The sequence below is a fragment of the Taurulus bubalis genome (genome assembly GCF_910589615.1).
Source record: "Taurulus bubalis genome assembly, chromosome: 2".
NCBI classification, from domain to species: Eukaryota; Metazoa; Chordata; class Actinopteri; order Perciformes; family Cottidae; genus Taurulus; species Taurulus bubalis.
The window spans coordinates 13,496,440-13,521,625 of NC_136590.1; the positions used below are offsets into that span (position 1 = coordinate 13,496,440).

General features: G+C 41.7%; 1 protein-coding gene across 1 annotated transcript in view; it reads left to right on the forward strand.

Annotated features, from left to right (window-relative positions):
* Positions 1–16,434: 16,434 nt before the first annotated feature.
* The window catches only part of ankfn1b (ankyrin repeat and fibronectin type III domain containing 1b), a gene marked incomplete at both ends in the record, with an annotated part of 101,516 nt that continues 92,764 nt past the window's right edge, over positions 16,435–25,186 (forward strand). Inside the window, 2 exons of the mRNA XM_079234185.1 lie at positions 16,435–16,553; positions 23,256–23,437. Coding sequence (XP_079090311.1) covers positions 16,435–16,553; positions 23,256–23,437 — 301 coding nt within the window. The remainder of the gene's footprint in view (positions 16,554–23,255; positions 23,438–25,186) is intronic.

Genomic DNA, 25,186 nt, shown 5'->3' on the forward strand with positions numbered 1-25,186 from the left:
CCTTTATGTATACTATATGTAAGGCTGACATGCTAAAAATGAGAACAGTTCCACTTAAAATGGAAGTGTGAATATATTTGTGATTGTAATCTTTTCGATCAAAGCAAACGCAAATGAAAATACTCAATCAATACAGCATATCTTAATATAAACCACAATATATGCAGTATGTATATTTGCAATAGCTTTACATTACAGTCACAGTATTGCTTCTAGTCATATGAATTATGCATTTAAAGATAATGTATGGCAACCTATTGCGACATTGGTTATTTGTTCTGCCAAATATCTATGTACTGGTATGTCAGCCTTCCTCACTCTTTGTGTGTTGGGGCATGCAGCCACATCTCTCTAGTCTGGCTTTCACCCGCAAGGCCTGGAAACACACTGAAAGAGACACATAAGCACACACACACACACACACACACACACACACACACACACACACACACACACACACACACACACACACACACACACACACACACACACACACACATATACAGTGAACACATTGGGCAACATGAACAAGCCTACATCAAAGATACATCTGTTTCTTATGCATGTTTGATGGGACAGGCAGGCGGCGGCTGGCCACTGCTCGAAGTTACAGTACAGATTAGTATGCATGACTAGGTGGAAGCAAAGCCGTGAATGTGGATTAAGTTGGTGAGGGTAAGAAGGTAGATACAGATCTATGAAAGCAGCAAAGCTACACAAGGAATGTGTTGAATACTCTTTCTTTAACAATTGCGTTGGATGACGTTTTGGCTTACTGCTAACGCTGAGTGAATGGAGATCTGGATAGAACCGCAGCATTTCATAAAGCTGTGACACTAGTGAGTTAATAACTCTTTCCTCTTTCTGTGCAGTTGTCTTTTGTCCCCACTGTTTGATGTATTGTTGGCCTTTTTAGCTGTGAGCAGCTGGTATAAGTCCCTTTGTCTGGTTGTCAGTCTGTTGCCCAAACTTTGTCGGTCTGGGACACAGTTATAAAAACTGTATCAGCCAGTTTCCCAGACAAGGATTAAGCCCAGTCCAAGGTCACTAAGGAAATTGCTCAATAAATGTCTCTATGTATTTGTGTCTATTTTTTTGTAGGCTTAACGATAATTTCCAAGACATATCAGTCTGAGTTTAGGTTTGTTGGTAAATGTCATGTTTGCCACATCAGACTGGCATCTAAAAAATAAAAAGATAGGAATTTCACTGAGGGGGTAAATTAAGTACTTTTTCTTGCTTCATGAAATTTAGTCAAATTAGCCAAAACAACTTCTTTCTGTATTGTATTCATAATTTATAAAAAAAAAAAAAATCATCATTAATATCATGAAAAAATGCAAAAGCCTGTCAGCTTAATTTCCATATAACTAAAGCTTGAGCACAGGTTATGTGATATCAGTCAGTTTTCTTGTTACAGAACAGAAGTAACCAAGCAAAAATGTGGGAGCGTGCGATAATTTAGTTTGTATTTCTTGACCGAACAGCACAATGCAGCACTGTCAACATCGGCTGTCTTTGCTTTGCCAGGATTTTAAAATCAGTGAAAGCTCGGTTGGCTGCTTGTCAATCTTGACTGTAGCAGTTCTTGGCACAAAGTGATACGTGCGTCGCAGATTTAAGTCAAGTTCACCTCCCAAAACATTCTGCACTTCAAGGGAGAGTCCCGTTAGGTTCAACTCGACAATATGTTTCCCTTCTTGCCAGATGTTCTGCTTAATTAACACGCAGGCTTAGGGCTAGAGCAGTGTCACCACCCATACACAGTTCACCCAGGTGCCGCAGCTCTGCATAATTAGCTCACATTAACATGAATAATATTAATTAGATTCATGGTGGGTTTCCTCGAGTGAGAAATAGGCCAGTGTTATTGGTGTACCGGAAGGTTTGTCGGCGATGATTATGAAATGCTTTGGGTTTTGGATGTGTTCTTGAGAGGGAAGCAGCTTGCATGCACATGTTATTGAATTAAGTCTATCTGTGTGTGAAGAAGGAGTAGAATATATCTATGCCATGAAGCACATGTCAAAAGTCATTCACTGTCTCTGCTGTTCCAGTATATTCAAAATGTAAAAATCAAACAATGGCCTTTGTCAGGATTAATTATCAAAGATGGAGGGAATGTGAAAATCCTGACCACGTTTATTTCCTTGAGCACTTCTTCAAGGTCTTTAGATGTCTAAGTACAGGGATCCTGGGTCGTAATTGTGAATACATCCAGGAAAGTCAGAGGCAGCAGAGGATTCTAAGGCTAGCTCTGTTTCCATCATAAATCACACAGTATGAAGACAACTTTGAAACTCAACACCTCAAGATCTGAGAAGCCTACAGAGGCCCTTAAAGAGACAAGAGAGGGTGACAGATAAAGAAGACCGACAAAAAGACCAGGCTATGGTTTGAGGGATTGTATGTCCTGAATATTTCCAGAAACATCAATGAAACCTCCGGTTTTAAAATGATGGTTTTGATGAGTGAGTACCCCAATGTCCCTCTCTTTCACATACTTCTAGGTGCATCTGCTGCCAGGCTAACATATGTGTGTGTGTGTGTGTGTGTGTGTGTGTGTGTGTGTGTGTGTGTGTGTGTGTGTGTGTGTGTGTGTGTGCGTGTGTGTGCGTGTTCCCAGGTGAAAGCCAGGAGTCACACTGTAAGAGGAGGACTACCAAACCAAACCTGGGGAGCTGCTGGAGCCCAGGGTGCTGGAATGGAGCAACTCATAGAGTAAGAGAAATACCTATTTGTGTAATTTAAGAGTCGCTTTCACACAGTTTGTTCACATGTTTTATTGTGTTTGCTGAATGAACTTCCTGTCTCTATTTTGGGGCTTCCTGGAACTGTTTTTGCCCACGTTTGTGTTGCAAGTACAGTCCGCACTGGGACTGGAGAAGTATTTCAGCCATATATAAATAGCAGATTACTTCATATACAGTATATATATATATATATATATATATATATATATATATATATATACAGTATATATATATATATATATATATATATATATATATATATATACACATATATACATATATATACATATATATACATATATACACACAGTGTTTATCCAGTCCCAATGCAATGCTCACAACTGAATGCACTGTATAAACAATCCAACACCATTTGTTTTTTAAACCCATTTTGAAGAAGACAGTATTGTCTCGAAGGTTTGCAATTAAGTGATTTGAGGACATTTGAAAAGGAAGTGGGAAGATGTGTTTGTCTGTTTGAAATACAACATCTTGACAGAAATTGAAAACAAGCCCAATCACACTGTTCTCTATGCACCTCCTTTGGCAGCTGGTGACATCTAAATAAATGCTGTGTTTCTCACTATTTTAGTAGGGCAGGTTGATCTGGAGTTAGAAGGTTTACAGCCCAACATGTCTGGGCATTTTAAAAGCCTGTTGTCTCCTATTTTTAGGGTTAGACACCAAAGTTTACAGTCACAGTGAAGCAGAGAGGACAGGGAATACAAAGAAACACACATATAATCATGAATTTGCACACACAAATCCTTGGAGGCACACAATTATACATTAACTCTGCGGAACACAAACACAAACATTTTTACGCCTTTTCAAGCAGTGAGTCAGCAGAAACATTAAAAAAGGGAATGATGCCACTGAGGAGGGGTAACCAAACAGTCTGTGTGCAGGCAACCTCACACTGTTGGGGGATGGGGAGCTGATTTATCTAACCTTACATACCATCGGTCCTCCTTTGTGGGGGGACCTTTCCAAACAACACTGCTATACTTGATTGATTTATCTATCTATCTATCTATCTATCTATCTATCTATCTATCTATCTATCTATCTATCTATCTGGCTGTCAATCAGTCTGTCTGGCTAAATGGATAGCTAGCGATCAAGCTATCTATTTAGCTATCTATCTATCTATTTATCCAGCTAGCTTGCTAGCTATCGAGCTATTTCCCTCTCGCCTACTCAGCCTTCATCATGTGTTGTTATTCTCCCTCAAAACCTGCTTTTCTTCTTTCCCCAAATAGTAGCCTCCATTGCAAACCCATCCCTTCCCCTACTTGTCAGCGCCGCTGTGGCTGGGCAGATGAGATGTGATGAGAGCCACGGGGGGCAGTGTCTTTTTGGCTCTATTGCATGTCATCTTCCCTTCTTCTCAACAGCACATTCTGCAGATAGCAGAAACAGGATTGGCATTGTGTCTCTGGGGTGTGTGCACATCTACAGCACAGTGTGTGCTGGGTGTCGGTGACTGTTCATTCAAGTATGTATGTGTGAGTCACACACTCCTTGTCATTTCATTATACCTTTCTCTCACCGGCGCGAGTGGATGCAACATGTATAATTCATACCCATGTCTGTGCCTAGGAAGGGATGCGTGCCGACTCGCTTTCCCCCCTCCCACTCAGTACACCCCCCCCCGACCTGTCAAGTGAAACCATTCATTTACAGTATATCAGTAGTGCCCCCCCCACTCCCCCCCCTGCCTCATATTGACTGTGACGCATCAGTGATTGTTGAATCACCTTCCTCATAACCCTCGGGCCACTGGCTCCTATGCCAACGTGCCTAGCTTTCTCTTAATAAGGAGGTTACCAACCTGCCGCTGACAACAGAGCGGGGCTCCTGACTCCACTCCGGCCTGTTACTCATTGGTGAGTCATCGCAACAGCGAAAGGGGCTTTAAAAGCATCCCCAAGCAAGTGCACCCACACATAGCGATACACATGGTGCATGTGTGCACACACCATCTCTGTTGTTAAGCACATTATTTTGGAGTCTCATCTTGGTGTGTGTTTAATGTTTGGCAAGTGGTGTGTGTGTGTGTGTGTATATGTGATGTAATTTGTCTGTCCTCACGTTCTCTTTTTGTGTCCAAGTACATAGACACTCTCTCACACACACGCACACACACACAATCTATGATTGTAATAGAGTTTGTCTTTTTCAGATGAAAAGGGAAAAGCAAACCAGTAATTGTTTGACACTTGGTGTATTCCAATTACCGTTCCGTTGACTCGGCCTCGGTAAGATAAGGCCAAGCATAATGATGAGGACGGTGGCTCTGATATTTGTGGTAAATTGGGTCCAGGGTGGTGGGCATTCAGCCACTAGAGGGAGACACCGCCATTAGTTTCTAGCATGAAAAGCTTGAGTTCACAGAGTGAATGATGTTATATTATTATCTTATATTAGTATCTTCACTTTTACTTTTTAAGGATGGCTGCTTGTCACTTGTTTGAAACGACCAATTCATAATTCAACTTGAGTTGTAGCAAAACCTGTCATGTGTTGACAGTTAAACCCAGGTGTGTGGTGACAGCTTTGTAGAAGTGGGCACCTCATCCATGTCTGCATCACAATTTTACTCGTATCACATATATCACACTTGCGTTAAGGTAAGAAATTCATATATCCAAATAGTCACGTTACATTCAAAGCAAATAACATGCCATAAGTTATTTCTATGCTTTAGAGATAGGCATTACATCTCAGTTTAAATTTGGAGCTTAGATTCCTGATTACTGGAGTTATTAATGGCAAAACAAATCTGAAGAAGATTCACACTGACTACAAAATTGGATGAAAAAAATGTGTTCCCATGTCGGAAATTTGAATGAACTATGGAGGAGTTGAACATTTTCTTAAGTTTCATGGTTTTAAGCTCTTGTGTGTATTGAGTTTTGAAGTTGGATTCTGAAATGTGTGTAAACGGATAGCCCATAGTAGATGATTCATGTTCCTTTGGAGACAATAAAAGTGTCATCACCATCATCCTGCTGTCAGGGCAGTAGTGCTGGATTTCATGTGAGCGATGGAGCTGTTGTGTGATCATGGCTGGGGTCGTTTCTCACTGGATGTAGTAGCAGTCAACCTTTCAACTCAATGCATCTTATAAACTGTCCATCCTCAGAGCTTAATTCAAGATTTAGATATGGCCGCCTTGGGCAACAAATAAAGAAGATGGCTGTCGTGCTGCAGTGTTTGGAAGCTTTAATAGCTCATTAATATCCCTCTTTGTCTCTGCTCACATCACAATCACTTGTCTGGAACAGCTGGCCAGAACAAATGTACCAGTCCTCTTTTTCTAGGGATTGAATTACTTGCACTGAGGTTAAACTGGCAGAAATCTGATGAGGAGCTCCGGCTTTAGATTTATTCACACAGCCTATAAAGGAATCGGTGGAGGGAAATTGAGGTCTCAGCTATTTGAATAGGTAAGTCTATTGGTGGACTGTACACAGTATTTCTAAAAAACATAGGCGGAGGGCTGATGTTAGAAAGCTGTCACCTGGAAATCCAACTTATCAAAACCCAAAGTGTGATGTACCGAGGTCACAAAGTGTTGTGATAGCGATGAAAAGGATGTTAAGTAACATGAAGAACGTACAGAAAAAGGCTAACTTTTAAGATGCAGCGTGACGTTCATCACACATAGCATTCGGCTCTTGCACGCTTGTTGACGAACAGGAAGTGTATGACTTAAGGAGTAGTATTGAGATGTTTATTTCTTCATCTTCAGTCTGTTGAGCTCAATAAATATGTTATGTCGCAGTGAGCAGGTAACCAGAAGGGCCTTAATTGGCCATTTGGGGCTGAGTTGTCAGACGGAGAGAATGCATGGGGGCGCACAGACAAGTTGATGCTAACACTGCTGGCCTTTACACAGCGGCAGTTTATTGGGATTGCTTTCTTTAAAGATGATTCATGGGGTGCTGCTGCTATCAATGCCTCCTTCGTGACTTACACACGGCAATATTTTTACCCAAATCACCGTTTTAGTAACAATAACACATGGTACATTTAGCTTTATAACAATGGGTGTGAGACGAACACGTCATCCACAAAGTAGCTGTCTGAGGGAACACTTAAAGCTTCCTCGTCGAGCCACAGCTTAAGGATTTGTTTGGCCTCACAACACCGACGTCAGCCCAGTTGTTTTTGCTCCAGCTGGCCTGTTCGGCTAATCTTTAGAGTTCAGTCCTTGAGGTGCCTATTAATCTTAAACTCATCACTATGCATTCATGCTGAGTGGAAGGATGCCGCCCGCATTCGAGTTGAGAGGACAGATTATTGCTGCATCACAGGGAACGACTGTGTTTTTGTGGCCTTGTTGGTCTCAGTGTGCGAGTGGCTGTGTCTGATTCTCCAAGGCACAGCTGGAAGGTCTCATGTCGGTGTCTGCAGATAGACATGATCTCAGCACGAAAACCTTCTGCCAACACTCACGTGTGCCTATACGGACAAACAAATCCTTGATCTTTGTATTGCCATTATGTTTTCCTGTCATCTCTTTCTTATTGTCGTATATTTAAATGTGTGCAGCTGGCTTCGGATGAATCAGAGTGTTTTTCCAAGAGACACTCACCCAAAAGAGATTTTGATTGCACTGAGGTGTCGCGTCAACCTCTAGAGGAGCATTCACCTCACGTCGGAACACATCGCCGCTATGCACGCACGCACACGCACACACACGCACACACACGCACACACACGCACACACACAAATACATACAGCGGCGGCAGCTTCATCACTCCACAGAAAACCATGACAATGACGAGTGACACACAGCGTCATTCAAATCCAACTGAACTGCCACATAATGAATCATGGAGGGCGCTGGACATCAGACGTGAGCAAAAACAGAAACAGTCGGCCCCCATCACAACTGGGCGAAAGGGTGAGAAAAACAAACACAGCGTGGCTGTCTGGGTGTAAAGGGAGAGCAAATAGCAAGGGACAGTGCATTTTGGGGCTGTTAATGGAATTAGGAAGGAGTTGTAAACAATATACATTTCAACCTGATTCTGCTTCCCTTTGTGCAGTTTTGGACAATGTGATGGCCCTGTTTAGTGGTGCATACAGTATGCTTTACTACATGCTTGGTGATTTACATGATTTTCATCATCATTGCAAGGTTATTTCACTGTAGTAAAATGAATGAAATCCTAGGGCTGCCTGGCAGGTAGAGAAACACAATTAAAAACGTATATATGATTTGTATATCAATTTTACTCTGAGTATGACATTTATAGAGGTTGGTTAACGTGTTGAACTTACATAGCCGCTGTAGTGCTGATTAGTGCTGCATGATTATGGCCAAAATGTGGCATTGCACTTTACATTTTAATACACAGAGCACTGTGGTGCTACATTCCTGCTCATGAAAAAATATTTTCATCCAAATAAGACTGGTCCTTATTCACAGTGCATCTCCTAGAAGTAAAATAGAATTGTACCAAAACTTTTTACTTAAAATGAAATCAACGTGTGTAGCTCGAGGACACTACACACACTGGATGTGAATGACAAGGGGACTTGAGCCCAGTAAAAAACAACAACAATCTTTTCTTCTGATTACAACAATTTGCTGCTATAAAGCTTGTGTGCACGTGTAAGCTACACCTTAACGCCTCACCCCCCACCCATAAGAATTGATTAGCTCTCTAATCACTGGAGATTTAGCTGTAAAATCACTACTGAGAACAGGAACCATAGGGGGTGAAGGATTGGAACAAATATAGGATGCTTGGAAATATTTACATTCCCCAACACGTCAGTTTTATCGTCTACATGTGTAAACTGCATATATACTGTATTTGCTTATGTTCGGAGCTGTAATTAACAAAACATTGGACTTTTTTTTTCAAAGTGGGGCTTGTCCAAGGTTTCTTTTGGAGGTTAAGGGAGTTAAAGAGAAGTTCAAAGCCAGCAGCCAAGACTTACATTGCTTCATCTTTTATTCAAGCCAGCCCTCAGGACTTGACGCTCTCTACATTGCAGTATATCTGACTGGCATTATGCAGACTGGGAGGGGCAGGGTCATATTATAGTGTGCAGGAGGAAGAGATGGATAGACAGGTAGGAAAAGAGTGGGTTATGGACGGAGAAAGATGGAGACAGAGAGAAAAAATAGGCATTTGGTTCCAAGTCCTCCAGGCAAAGCGTTTCTATTTTTCTCTCTGAGGATGATTAATTTAGAGAAATAAATCAACAATTACACTGTGGTGTAACAGTGTGTGTGTGTGTGCTTGCCTATGTCGGTGTGAAATGTATTTATAGAACAGTGCTCATTTAGTCCTTTTTAAAGAGCAGTGCTCAATTCAAAATACAAACAAATGTTGACTTGAGTTAACTTTGTTGCTTTTACAGCAAACGTTTTTGAGCAACTTGCATTTTGGTGACCAACAAAAGACTTTTGAAAATACACAAACTAGCATATAAAAATGAAGAGAAGATACAAAGCTAAAAATATGTACCTTAAAGGGCCGACGGTTTACGGCTCAAGAGTCGAACAGCCTTAGGCCGCAGCCTCCGATTCTTCTTTTGAACCTCTCACATTTAAAATAAAGCTGTCTTTATCTCCTGAGGGCATCTCCTCGAGGATGAGAGTCATGCCTAACTTTATTCAGAGCTTTTGCTTCCTGGGAATTTGTGTGCTTTTTATCTGTGCCCACACTTTTAACCAAAAAGCTTTCTTGTGAGCCAGAAAGAAAGATGGGGAATATTATGTAACAGATTATTCGAACCACATTTTTCACTATACACTATAAAGGACATTGTCTTCTTTACCCAAATCGAGTTGGAACACTTCACATTTCAGAACGGTAATGGGGAGAAAAGGGAGCAATCCCTTGCAAAGTGATATGATATGGTCATGGAGTAGTGAAACTAAAACCTATATTAAGAGCTCTGAGTATGTGGGACGGCAATGTGTGACTGATTTATTCCACTACACGCTGAAGAGTAGACATCGCATGACTAAGTACTTTAAGTTCCCCATGTCTTCTTTTTAAGAATTCAAAGTGGTTTTAATTGACATTTTCAAAGTTTGACTTTTGGCCTTTTTCAGAGAGGACGTGTCTTTCTGAAGCAGATCATTGTTTTCCAACATGCAATATTCAAGCTTGACTTTGTTGAGAAGAGATGACAAATGAACGTACGGGAAACGTGCATGACTACGTAAATTACTTTTACAACCTTTGTTTATCATTTAGAAACACAGAATGAAACTCACTCAGTCTCGGTGCTCAGGGCCAAACATGATTTTGAACATTGTCTCTGTACAGTACAGTTGTTGTCAGGCTAATGCGCCTTGAGCTTCAAAGAGCGACTCCTCTCTTAAAAGTGTACGTGAAATCAATAGAGGATATGAATCATGATCACAGAGATGCATGGGCTCACGTCGATGATTCGCAACAATTCTCTGTGAACTTAAATTGAAAGAAGCTGAAATGCCAAGCGACTGGTATGTGCGGGAATATGTGTAGGATGGATGATTCATCGGCAACACGCAGGATATGAAAACGGAAACTGCACTGTTGTAAATCATAAGATACTGTGTTAATCCCAAACAGCTGTGAATATTCTTAAAAAAAAGGACATGACAGACAAAGTTTGAGAGCTTATTGACCTGACAGGTGCAACGTGTGAGACTAAGAAAAAGATTGACAGCAGAGAAAAGGAACTTAGAGCTAAAGGAACACATGACTAATGCTGAGATATAAAGCAGAAAAGAAAGTTAAAAGAGGTGATGTCTTTGTCACAGATGGATGTCAAGGCTACAGCACACTGCACAAAGGGAGTTAATCCTGGGGCTGCTTTGCAGGACCCTTTACTGATGACTCTTATATATGGGGGCAGTGCTCCTCCTCGGTGTGTGTGTGTGTGTGTGTGTGTGTGTGTGTGTGTGTGTGTGTGTGTGTGTGTGTGAGAGAAAGTGACGATCACTCCATGAGGATATTTAAGATTTTGTGCTCCAAAATGATGGTGTTGGTTTTGCTGCGGGGTAGCTCAGATTCTCTGTGTGTCGTCTTATAACTGGTGCTGTCTGACTAATCCCAGTAGGGACTGGGGAGGCTGCTGATTGCTGCTCCCACAGTAATAACAGGAAGAAGCTTTCTTAAACTGCCTCTCACTTTCTCTCGCCTGTCCAATGAGCTGTCGAGTAGAACGATGCGTCGAGGTGTCTGCAATGAATATTTATCGTCACCCTTCAGGGTGTCGGAAGTCCAAACTGATTCCACCATCATGATTACCCGCATGCTCAGATTTAGGCTGGGCGATAGTTCGATGTGATAATCACATTTTTAAGTGGAATCGTATCGTAAGGGCATCATACATTCAGATATTGTGATCAACAATGACATTGTCGAAATTGATAATAACGAGCAAACTAATTTTACTGACTAAATTTTGCAGAAAGTCTGATATTATATAAATAAATATTTTGAGGGAATGTCATTTTGAAGAAAGCCATATTGCCCAGGCCTCCAACAAATCTTTTTTTTTTTTAGTATAACACCGGTATAAATATTTAAAGGTTAACGAGAATACATATGGATTGATATTGCTTTATAACATAAACAGACACTTGTGATTACGATCTCGTAGATGTGATAATTAAAAATGCACCGAACATTTTACTGTGTAGAAATAAACTCATCAGTGCTATAATGGCGACACTGTTTCTCGGGCTTCTCTGACCTTTTTCACTGCAGATATTTTGACACGTGGGAAAGGCACGGGTGAAACCGGTAACATTAACGATGATGATCAAATGATGATTAAATATTCCAGTGAGCTACTACGACGAAATGTCAAAATGTCTTCTGCGGAAAAAGGTCCATATATATTCAGATAATGTCCGGTGTCGTGTGAGCGCTGATTACTCTGCCACCACCGGAGGCACACGGCTCAGCTCCTGACTGCGGGGCCCGAGTTGACTGCTGTTGAGGCCTCACGTTCTGGTGGCTGCACCAGCAGCTCCAGTTTGGGGAAACTCTGTCGGGTAGAAAACAAACTGCTGGCGGCATTTGTAAAGAAGGAGGCAGCAGAGGGGTCAAAGACACGGACTGTTGCACACATGAGGAGAAAACACAGTCAAACAGTAAGCTAATGTGTCGCTTCACAGTTTGTCAATGACAGTCTTAATTGCTGTGGCAATATTCAGGTGGCCCGACAACTGAATTAACCTCACTCTGTGTTTCAACTGCTGATACAATAAATAAGTCATGGATAATTATTTATTTATATGTAAAATCTGATTGAATTATTCAGCATTTACATACAAAGTTGACTGTCCACAGAAGACTAGCCGTTTTTGGCTCAGTGGAGACGGCTTTCTCCACGGCCCCTCAAGTATTAGGTTCCCAAGTGGATGTTGCCAAAGTGATTCTTTTTTTGTTAATGTTTGAATGAAAATAGCCCTTAAAAAATAGCAGTACATGATTTATTCATCCGTCAAAACCATTTTAGAGCTAAATGTGGACTAAAGGCAAAAAGAAGCCTGAGCTGTCAATAGTGAGCTCAGCTCTTTCTCGCTGTGGTGGTGCATTTCTCTCAGAGGCTTTGCTGCTGCATAGGTTTTTTTTTTCAAGATTCACTCTTTTTTGCTGTGTCTCCCTCAGTCCTCTGAACTCCAGCCCTTTCTGTCTCCCACCTCTTCCTCTTTCTATTTAATTTTTCCTCAAAAAAGTTGTGAACAACTTTTTACACAAGGATTGCAGCAGTGATAAAAGCTTTTCTCAATAACATTCATAGGTCTATTCATAACTAAAGTATTTATCTTATAAGCACGTAGCTCTTTTTTCCCTTCTCCCGAAAATGAGAATTGTGTTTTTTCTAAACTAAAACTGTGCTATCTTCTCATCCACAGTTCCGCTTTAATTCATTAAAATTGCTAAAGTACCGTAACCCTTGTGAGAAGAGATGTGTGGTGTTGCATTTAAAAAAAACAAAAAAACATTAGGTTTGAATAATTTCGAAAACTCCTTAAAATGACTAAGCGATTATAACGTTTCACTACTAAAACATCCATAAGTACCCTTTACAACGCCGTATTCAGTCAAAGACACATCCCTGTGACCGTACGAGCCTGTCGGAGTCTAGATCATTTTCTGACGAGTATTCATGTCTCCAAATTGCAAAGCAAGAATAGAAGTTTTTTTGTGCTTTTTTTGGGCGTTCCGAGATCCTGCGATCTCATTGGTCCTCAGACTCGTCTGAAGTGCGCCAGACGGCACATGCGGAAGGAGGGGGTCATTTTGGCACCCTGTTTGTTATGGTGCGAGCAAGATTCAGGTCAAAGTAGGTCATTTTTCAATTTCTGAACCGAAAAAAGGCAAGGAGTTGCCTTTAAAAAGGGGACCCTAAGGTGGAACTGGTTTTAAACATATAGGCTAATTTGGTTTTAGACACATGGAGTATGCTCAGAATATTTTTTATGTTATGTTTTCTATCTGCCTTTCACTGCCTCTATTGCAGTTATGGGTAACAGCACTGTTGCAGAGAAAACAGCTCATCTCAAGCATTCAGATTATGTTCCCTATATGGTTGATAAAAAGGGCTGTTGATGCCGATTCAGAACAACATTTCAACTACAATTAATGTACAGGGATTATTTTTTTTCAAGTGCAGCAGCACAGGGTGTGCATACATACTATAGATCAGTGGTTCTCAAACTTTTTTTGTCACGCCCCACTTTGGAGGAAGAAAAATGTTCACGCCCCACCGTCCCGACAAAAAGCCGATCTCTGTGAGATACATATATTTGATGCTGCGCATGCGCCAGCGTAACCTGTTAACGTTGTAGCGTAAACAGTTACCAGTACAGGCATTTCGCCATGTATTTTTTACTGACGTTTTATGTCCGTGTACTTTGTACTTTTGTACTATGTGAAGCTCTCATATAGCTCATGGGGAGCGTGCTCGTCCTCAAACCACGAGGTAGCCGGTTCCATCTATGGTCTCCCCATAGTCTGCATGTTGAAGTGTCCTTGAGCAAGACACTGAACCCCAGTTGCTTCCCGGACGCTTCACAGCAGCCCATTGCTCCTTAAGTACTAAAATGCAGAGACTAATTTCCCCACCGTGAGATTAATAAAGGATTATAATAACAACAAAAATATACCTCCGCGCCCCACTAGAGGGTCGCGCCCCACAGTTTGAGAACCACTGCTATAGATGTATCTGGTTTGGACTGTAAATGTGTATGTTTTTGCTATAATACTGCAGATTTATGTTTGAGTCATTTTGTAATGTCAGCGAGGAATGCAGAGACTTTAACAGTCAAACATATTACACTGTGTTGTTATTAATTTGTCTATCCCTGTTTCTTGGATAGTATATCTCTCTCTTTCTTTCTCTCTCTCTCTCTCCTTCTCTCTTTCTCTCCCTGCTCTTTCTACGCAGAGACTCAAAATATTACTTTGGGGGGGGTGGAAATAATTTAGATCGAGAGGGAGGGAGGCAATCGATCATTATCGATAAGCTGAACCCACACTTTTCACACAACATTCAACTGCACTGTGGAATCACAGCAAACACACACAGATGCACATAAACCCACACCAGTCATCTTATTGTTGTGTGTGTTTTTTCTTTCACTGTGGTCCAATATTTTACTGGCCGGAAACTTAATTCTGAAAGTGATCTGCTAATGAAAATATTGTTGCAGTCAGTCAGTTGAAGCCCGAGTGGCGATGCTCACAAATGTGCCACGAATACGCACAAATGCGTCATTTCAGTGGGGGGAAAATGGTATGATCGCAGACTTATATTAGTAATGTGATGCATATATTCTGTGTGAGTTGCTGATGCGAGTAAACCGGGCTATTCCTTGTGAGGTTATTAAATTGGATGTGAGCTGACCAGTAATTGTACATGATCATTCCAGCAAATTAGTCCTCAAATGAATACCCTGCATGGTGCCGCTGAACCTGCACACTCTCATCAGAGCTGTAATTTATTGTCAGTGATATGAACTGCAGGGAGGTTATGTTGTTTCTGTGTATGTCCTGGCTGCTTCAGAGAGCCTGTTGCAAGTGTAAGTGCATACACTGTATACATATATATATATATATATATATATATATATATATATATATATATATATATATATATATCTATATATATCTATATATATATATATATATATATAGATATATATATATATATATATATATATATATATATATATATCTATATCTATATATAATATACTTTGGGCTTTCATGTGCACCTTCTCAAGTCAGCACAATCACGTCAGATCATTTAAGAAGCGATACCCTCTGGCTGTTTGAATAGGGGAAAAGGGGGAAGGAGAGTGACGGAGGATGAGAGGTTTAGAAAAAGGGAGGTATGCGAATGGATAAAAGGAAGGCGGAGCAGACAGCTAGGGGCAATGGAGAGGTAAATGGAGGATACCACTGAGAGATTTTGACAGTGAAAGCAGAAAGAGAGGGAAGAAGAAGACACCTTTAAAAAAAAGAAAAAACAGAGGTAGCGAATAGACAGAGGAATGCCTTTATGTACGATGTCTGGATGTGTGGGAGGGAGCCACACACACACACACACACACACACACTCTCACTAACAAGCTGTTTACAAAGAGCCTCCCTCCCACCCCCCCCTTCTTAATATCTAATTTTCCTCCTTCCTCCTATATTTCCCTTCTGACCTTCCCTCGTTCCCTTGCTGCCTGCCATCATCTTTTTTTATATTCTGAGTGGACAGCAGATAAATGCACGAGGCCGCCGGCCGCTCATTCCGTATGAAAGGCTCTCTGCTTGTTTTTCATTATTGATGAAATCGAGTTCAAGAGAGTAAACACACAAACAAGCAGGGGAAGTTAGGATCATGGAGAAGGTGCACTTGAGGTTGAATGTGAGGGCGAGACGGTGTGACACAAACACAAAGCTCAACCACTACCACCTGCTCTCCAGCTTTGATCGAAGGAATTCACGCACAGGAGAGAGAGGGATGGAGCCAGAGAGAGAGAGAGAGAGAGAGAGAGAGAGAGAGAGAGAGGGACATAGACAATGCACGCTCTAAAAAACAGGAGAGATACAGAGGGAAAGAGGGGGGTGGGCTTTGATATAGGCATCATAGCAGCTCATATTCTCCCACAAGCTCTGCTTTTTCCAGCACACAAGAAGACCACAGACGCTGAGCCACCACCCCCATCGCTCTCTCTTTCTTTCCCCCTCTCTCTCTCTCTCTCTCTCTCTCTCTCTCTCTCTCTCTCTCTCTCTCTCTCTCCTCCTTCTTGTTTGCTCTCCAGTAAGGGGGCACGGCTCCTTCCTTGTCGATTGGTAGGCAGTTACAAACGTTACTATTTCGAGAGAGTCAATGCATGCGCTCTGCGCACCGTAGCAAACGATCAAAAGAGGAGAGAGGCAGAGAGAGGCAGAGTAGGGTTTTGGCTCGTTCTCCTGCACATTAAGTGCCGTGTACGAGAGGATGATGGAGCGCAGGGAGACTCGGACCTGCGGCTGACGGAGAATCCAGGTAGAAGCAGAAGAAAGCAGATGAGTCAGGGGGTTGTGTGACGAGGAGCTTTGCAGAACAGAACCAGACCCCTCCTTTTCTTTTTATTCTTCTTTTTTCTCGGATCAAAAGGAAAGAAAACAAAAAGAGAGAGGGAGGTGAGCAGATAGAGGAAAGATGGCGAGTTTTGGGAAACTCACAGACTACTTTAATCGCCGCAAGTCTCAAGAGGAGCTACGGGTGGGCAGGAGCTCGCAGCGCAGTGGCAGCTACTGCTGCACTGTGGCAGAGGCCAGGTAACCTGTGTGTGTGTGTGTGTGTGTGTGTGTGTGTGTGTGTGTGTGTGTGTGTGTGTGTGTCTGTGTCTGTGTGCGTCTGTGTGTGTGTGTGTCTGTGTGCGTCTGTATCTTTGTGCAGGTATGACACACGGAGGCATGTCTCTGTGACTGTAAATATACTTGGTCACGCCCCTATGTTTTGCTCTTTGTGCAGCAAAATGTGCTTGTTTACATGCCGAGTCTTGAGGAGTCTGGTGTCTTTCTCCATTGTGCATGCCACACAATCTAATGATTTACTTATAAGATATATTTTATGTGAATATACCATATACATGTATATTACAATATGAGAGGAAGTTAATAATGTATTTTTTTTCAATATATAGTCAATATATCTGTGCATTTGCATGGGACTGCACGCATACAGGTGTTTGTATACACGTGCGTGTGTGTGTGTGTGTGTGTGTGTGTGTGTGTGTGTGTGTGTGTGTGTGTGCGTGTGTGCGCACATGTAAGCATGAGTGTGTGCATGTGTGAGCCACCATTATGTTACATAAGAATGGAGGTGCAGGGGATGCGTGCTGACAAGCATGGTGCGCCTGGATACTATGGATTCTTCCCACTGACGCACCATTACATACTGAGGCATCTCTATAGATAGAAACAGGATAAAGTCGATATGGTTCAAACTATGCTGTTCCATGCTGGGAGCTTCCAGCAGAGAATACAAGGGTTTCAGTACATTGACAGCAGGTGTTGAAGAGGGGGGGGTGTTTGGCATCCAAGACAATCTGCGGGGTTTGAAGCAGCAATGTTAATTTCGCAATCACATCTGAAAGCACTTTTGAGGCGAGTGTCTGCAGGGCTTTGCTGAATTCAGAAGTTTTTGCTTCGAATCACAGCGCTGCAATTAGCATCCTACATTTTGGAAAGCTGTTAGGAAGAGTCCCGTGTTTCTCTTTTTTTTGTAGTGTCCTGGAACCTTTAAGCTGAAACAAAAACCCGTTAAATTGCTTGTGAGCTGACATCAAATTACATAACCGGGATGAACACATGCTAATGTGAAAAAACTGCCACTACTCTAGCCTTGAAATAATGCCCCTCAAATTTCAATATCATTCACTCACAGCACAACCGTTAGCGTGGGTGGACGTGCGATACAAAAAAAGCTCTCAGATTCCCAGCCATCACAAACCCAGCATCTCTCTCATCCCCACAGTCTCTTTGTCTCTGTTTCTCCCACTCACTGTCTCACAAGCCACCCCCTGCCTACGCCCGTCCATCTCATCCCATCTTTTTGCTCTGTCTTCAGTCTCTTTCTCTCTAACCCCTCTTTGTCTCTTGGAGGGGTTTGTTGCTATCAAAGTTAAGACAAGTCTGTTTGTCGATGTTGGACCAGGACAGCCGAGCGTCTGTTTTCTGACTGAATAGGAGGAGGAAGGAAAGCGCAACGTTATAAATTCCAACGTTTTAGTATTGTCGAGCAAGTACCCATGTCACCTGCCACCTTTCTACTGAGACTAATTAATGGTCTTGCTTCTTAATTTAGCCAAGAGCTCACACTGTACAGAACGTCTGCCCCCATTGGCCTCAAAGCCATCACATTTCCACTCACGCCAGATCTCGTTGACATATTTTGTAACTTTTTAATTAGAACTTCAGCCTATATTAATCTTCACGTTTGTCTTTGGTACAATACAACCACGCAATTCCACCTCGCTGATGCTATCAAAATGTGTAAATGGCACGTCAACTGGAAATGGACATTATTTTTTCATAGTTTGACAAGGCATCACGTTTTGCTGTCAACAACCCAGATATGCTCACGTTTTCACATCCTTTTAGGTCTGTCAGTTTTGCTGGGTTTTCTCCCTTTATCCCGCCCCCTATATTTTGTAGATTAAAGAAAAAGAGAAATACTATCGTGTCAGCACTTTATTTTGCAGAAGGCTCTAACTCTGCCCTCTCTGGGATACAGCCATGATGAGCAATGAGGATGACTTAGGCTGTGATGTAGTGTAATGAAAAAGTTATTGTCCATCACTCTGTAGTAGAGGGTTAAGTCTGCAAGTCCACAATGCCTGGCCTTTGCTCCGGCCTGTCACTCAAGCTGCTCAAAGCTGCTCCATTCAATCTCTTTAGTGGAGTGACTCCTTGACCGATGTCGACTGGACCACTGAACGATAAAGACAGAGATCGATCCGTTCATGCCCTTTTGCCTCATGGGGTCCGTGCTGTTTCTCCAATCCTCCTGAGAGTTATGAACGTCTGCCCTACTCAGCACTGAGATTTATAAATGCTGCTATCATGGGTCGGCTTTATCCGTAGAGTACAACGTTTGTGAATCTCTTTTGTGAAGACGTCTCAAAAAGGGTCGAGTGTTGGAAAAAGAAGAGACAAAAGAAGAGTCAAAAGGGAGATGAGGACAAAAGTAAAAAAGAAGCATCACCTCACCCCCAAAACACACTTCCCCATTTAAACACAGTGGGAACACATTAATACTGAATAAGACTTTTAATGACTAGCTCACGACTAAATGAGTAAGCTTTTCTTATGAATGAATAACCATGTACTATTTAACTGGCTTCAGAAGAACATTGCATTTCATTAATATCAATATCACTCGTCGGTCTGAACTGCGTTACACCGTCTAATAGTTTAATCATAGAACTGAAATCTTCTGCCTCTCGTACTGGAGATCATCGTTTCATGAAACCTCCTTTGGTTGGGGAACACACATTTTGGGTATGTGAGTATGTGTTTGTGTCACAAGTTGATTCAGCACCATGGATAGTTCTCACTACAGCAGCTACAGTCAATCAGACAGCAGCCTGGGGGTCAAGGTGGAGAGTATAAACTCACCGTTACTCTGCTCCATCGTTTAGGAATAGCCTTTTCTGTCCAGGTGGAGTAAATACGGTAACACTTTATAATAATTACACACTATTTAGCATTAGCAAAGCATGAGTAAATACTTAATTCTTAAACACAGTTATACATATTTTATTCTTGATTAATAAGAGGAAGTTTGTAAATGAAGTAATATATATTGCAAACCAATTATTAAAGACTTATAGATGATGCACTAATGGTTAACATGTGCTTTGTAAACGTGTTGTGATGCTGCAATTCATGATTAATTCAGGTAGTTACTAGTTGTTAGTTAAATATTAGTTAACTATTTTGTGGGACTCCACCTAAAGTGAGGACAATCTATGCTTTACAACGCATTAATACATTGAGACAAATGGGGAATCTTTAATTTATAAAGTATGAAAACTCAATCATGAAACGCATAACAGTCAAGCTTATTAATCATCAATAAAATATTTATAACTGTGTTTATTAATTGCATACTAATGAGTGTTCATGTTAGAACAATGCTTTATAAATGATGAATTAAGTGTGTACTCATGCTTTACTAATGCTAAATAGTGTGTAATTATTATAAAGTGTTACAGAGAATACTTTAACAGTTTCAGTTTTTACATCGCCGAGCCAAGAAGAGTCGAGGCGTTGCATGTGCTACTTTTAGCATGAAAATAGGTCACTAATACAAATTGCTGTACGTCTGTTGCAGTATTTTAGCCCTGTAGCAAGAAACAGAACAGAAGTCTTCTTCATTGTTCATCAAGTCCAGAAAGAGATGGAGGGAAAAATCCAAAAGCCAGATGAGGAGCATGTGCAGAGTGTGGGCAAGCGTATTTACACACGTCACATTCACTCAGTCATCCAGTGCTTCTTTTGCTTTCTCTTCTCTTCCTCTCTTAAGTACCTCATTGTGTAATTTTTTTTTTTTTTTTATCATATTCTGAAGCGGTTTTACACACAGATTCTCACAAATAAAGTGAATTTTATCCCTTGACTGCAGCACCAGAGATAAAACATGTGGTACGCTTTATGCTTTCAACTCAGGGCAAGACATAGATTTTTGTAAAAAATGCAGATTACTGCTCAGAAGCAATCCTCTCCTCTCCTCTCGTTTCCCCTTTTTTTTTGTGGACAGAGTCGCTTAGCAACAGGTTTGTAGGCCCAAATTGCCCGATTGGCCTGGGCCAGCTGTTCAGCCCAGTGTCTTATCATCATGACGTGCTGCTGGGAGGCCAACAACTGTTTTTGTGCATGTGTGCGGTTGCACGTGTGTGCATGTGTTTACACCTTGAGTTATTTCATCTCATGCCAAACGTGAGGAGTTTCAGTATGCATGCATGTGTGTACGTGTTAATGCGTTTGTTTGTGTGTGTGTGTGTGTGTGTGTGTGTGTGTGTGTGTGTGTGTGTGTGTGTGTGTGTGTGTGTGTCTGCTTCAGGCAAATGCTTGCAAGTCAGTATGGATTTCTGAGGAGTGAGAGACCTGCCTGTTTCTATTACCATCCAAGTGTGTCTGTGTGTGTGTGTGTGTGTGTGTGTGTGTGTGTGTGTGTGTGTGTGTGTGTGTGTGTGTGTGTGTGTGTGTGTGTGTGTGTGTGTGTGACATTCCTGCATGTAAACAGCCACTATCGGCTCTACCTCTGATATTCAGCAATATGAAAGCATTATTCATCATCAGACCGTCCATGTCTCTGCTTTGAATCTCATCCAGGAATTCTCTGATCCCAGGTCAAATATTCACAACTGCAAAACTCACCTTCTCTATCAGGGGAGTAGTTTACTAGCTTACAGCGGGCAGATGTCAGTACTTTACTTCTCTCGCCTCCGGATGTGCTGACTTAGAGCTAGCTGTCGGTTTACCTGATCGCTCCCAAGTGATAAACAGCCCTAAGCCCGAAAATACATCCTGAGCCAGACATCCAAGAGAGTTAAAAGAGAACTGAAGTACTTTACACGAACGTAGGCACATTTAGAGTTTTACTGAAGAGCCCTTGTCTGTAACATGATGTTAAAAAGTAGCTTGTAAAACATGCTGGCACTAAGAAGGCATTTGTAATAATGCATAAGCAACTGAATGAGGCTGCATCATTTGATTCTCTCATTCCTTAATTAATAATGATTTATAATCTGCCATTGTAATGTCAAGCATTTAATGGATTAGATGTGATCCCATGCATAAATCAAACACTAATTTAATTGTCTCTCACATCAGCTAATGCTGATGATATTTGATTATGCTCATTGGGTGATGATACAGGAATTTGTGTTGCCACAGTTGCCAAACTTGACATGGTCACACATTTACATGCAATGCAATCACGTTTTTGTGTAAGATTTTATGCCATATCTCTTAAAGATGACTTTAAAGGAATGGTTCCACTCTTTATGCTAAGATCAGCTAATTGTCCCCTGGCTCCAGCTTTGTAATTAATGGACAGATACGGGAGAGATATCAATGTTTTTGCCTCACACTTTTCGCCAAAAAACGACTTCTAAATGAATGTAACCATTCCTTTAAATGAAAGCAAAGCATGCATGGTTTGGGGAAATAAAAGTGGGTATTGGGGTCAGGAGTATGTGGCGGGTGAGAGAACAAAAACAAAGACGTGAAGAAGAGAGATTGGGAAGTTCACACAACTCATACAAGTACTGCTATAATCACACACACTGCTCTGTCAGTATATTAGTTTGAATGACATTTGTATACAGTATCCTACTCTGCCGCTGATGCTTTTGGCAAAATAAAAATGAGACAAATAAATCTCATATATCAGCCCTCTATGTTCATATATAAAATTCCCGGGGGAACTCAGCCCCCGACTGATTTTCATCCTGAGTTCATGTGTTCTTTCAGCCACTTCGGCCAGACTGTGATATCTGAAATGTTGGCCACATCTCATTGAATTTGATCACATCTGAGTGATCACAGCTGGCACTGCAGGGAGTGACACAGTATTGTTTTTCTCAGGTCTCGTCTCTGTTCTATTATAAATGGTTCACAAAGATTTTCGGGATGATTTCATGTAATATTAATCGCATATGTTGTAGTGTAATGTAATCCTGGCAATCTAGGGAACGAAGGAGTCTTTTGTGTCAGCTCCTTGCCAAAAAGGTTTGAAGAATGTATTTTCCTCCGATAAAAGAGAAACAACAAGGTATAGGCGTGACAGAAGGGCGCTGCAGTAACACAAGGCGTGTTGCTTCCAGTTGGTCCCTGAATAATGATAAAAATAAGTCCCATCTGTGTCTTCATTTAAAATACATTGACATACAAAACCACCTCACGTCTCATCATTGATATATGCCGATTATTTGACTGTGTTGTGGCTTGCAAATTGTCTACAATTTGCAATTAAGCCGGTCTTGTGATTGTGGCTATTGACTGGAGTCCTGCGGGAGAGAGGACGTGGTATCAACCGCTATGAAAGAAAGCAATTTCTATTGGTTGTGTTCCAAATGGCTTCCACCTTGATTATGCTCAGGTGGAAGCAATTTCACTATTGATCAGTGTAGCTGCTCTCTTGGTGCTCATTAAGCTGTGTGTGTGTGTGAGCGTGTGCGTGTGCGTGTGTGTGTGTGTCCAAGTGTGTGTGTGCTGGTATTGTATTACACAGTTATAGTTTACAGGACAGGTTAACAATCTGTCTTCAAACAGATGCTACATGAAGATTGAAACAGGTTTGTCTTCCTAAATCTTGCTGTAATCATTCCTCCTGTTAACACTGGCTATTAAAATATCTGCTTCCAGTGATGGGGTGGGACCTTCAGAGACATTTTCATGAGCTGTTATTGTGATAATCATTGGAAACAACACGCTCCGACTGATTGAATATTTGTGCTGTCCAATCAGGTCGCTGGAAAGGAAGCTGCAGAGACCCATACTGGCGAAGTCCCGTACTCTCCCCAGCATCCCCCAGTCTCCCACAGTCTCCAGGGTCCATCACTCTCATCTCATTGGTGGGAGTCCTCCTCGTAGGAAGAACCCGTCCGCTGCCACAAGCCACCCAAAGGCCTGCACTCTGCCACCTGCAGGTAAAAATACCATGCAAGCCAACAACTAAACAACAGTATTTCATTGCTCCGGTGGTTGTGTTTCCCAAAACAGCACCAAGCGAACTGGTAGAATTGACGACATCTGTGTGATTCTTTCATCTCCTTTCTTTCTTTGTTTTTTCCCTTTGTTTACATAGTTTCTCTGACAAATCTATAATCCACTTTTGACAAAGCCGAGAGTAAATGTCCCCCAAATGCACTTAGCACAATGATGGCTTTCGCAGCAGATTCTTATTTATTCATTGACAATCACTTTATTTCTCTTAAAGCAACAGTCTTGTAAATGGCCAGATAAATGTCTTGCTCACACCAGCACTGTTTGACACACTTGGTTTCAGGGTGACTGTTTCTCTGACCTCTTAATTAATAATGTTTGTGCCTCTTGAACTATGATCTGATAGGTGTGTCATGATGGTGAGTACAAGGTGTCTCTCGAGAAAGAAGTGTGTGCAAACAGAGAGAGGGAGAGAGGGAAAACTGTAGCAGAGAATCCTCTAACCTGCTGACAAAGATAGCTTTCATTTTATGGATGGATGAGTTGTTTTTTTCAAGGATGAAAACACCTACAGGTGGTGAGCTTTTCTATAACCCCCCAGGATAATAAGTCACTTGTAATGAACATTTTTTATTTTATTTCTTAAGGATATGTAATCTATGCGTGAGCTTGCTTATAAACTGTTTAAAAAGTGACCTACATACAGCACTTTTTAATGCATTCATAATTTCTCAGTGGATAGTTAAACATCAGTTGATTCTGCTCTAAGCCGCTCTCACACTTTCCCAAAGTGGGTCATTTGTAAAGTAATCTTCGCTCCGACCTATTAACACCACCCGAGACATGGACAGACTCCACTGCTGTCAGCGAGCCATCACATCAAACATCCGTTCACAACTTCCTCCTCATTCTCATCCACCCACCCACACACACACACACACACACACACACACACACACACACACACACACGTTTGACAGCAGCCCGTCGACCGCTGATTGACGTCGCACAACTCAACTTGATCAAAGCTCCCCACCAACACCAGATGATGAGAATTGTCACGTTTCAAGTGTCAGGGGAAAAAGGCTGCGTTATTTTAGTCCTTATTTGTGATGTTTTAGTGGAGCTTGCAGAGGGGGCACACACACCCTCAGCCCTCCAATTCCTGAAGCCAAATGTTTTTTTCTCTGTGTAGCTTTTGAGAGAAAAGACATGTTTAACTTTACAAAGACAGAAAAGAAACTGCAAACATTCGAGAAAAGGAACTTTTAAACTTTAAAATAAGGCGAAGTCTTCGACTTCAAGTCAACCAAAGTCCCACTGGATTCACAGAGAGACAGGCAGCAACACAGAAGCTACCGACTCAGACAAGCACAAAGTTTTCACAGTGTAATAAACCACCACTGTCTCTCAGAACCTTATTTTTGTGCTAATTTATCTCTTGTTTAACAGTCAAATGTGCTACATATGGAATTCGGTGCACATCTTCTGCCACCACTGGCTCTCGACATAGTGACGGCAGAGCTGGAGGCTCGCAGCTAACAGTGCGAACAGCGCCAACAATGGCAACAGTGCTGACAGAGCTAACGGTGTTTACCTGAGGGTGAACCGGAGGGTTGATGCTGTGCTTCTGCAACAACGCAGTGCAAAGCGGCGGCTATAAGCTAGCAGGCGTGGCACAGGAGAGACTCACATAAACTAGAATATATATACGCACGGGCCCGGCTACGTAA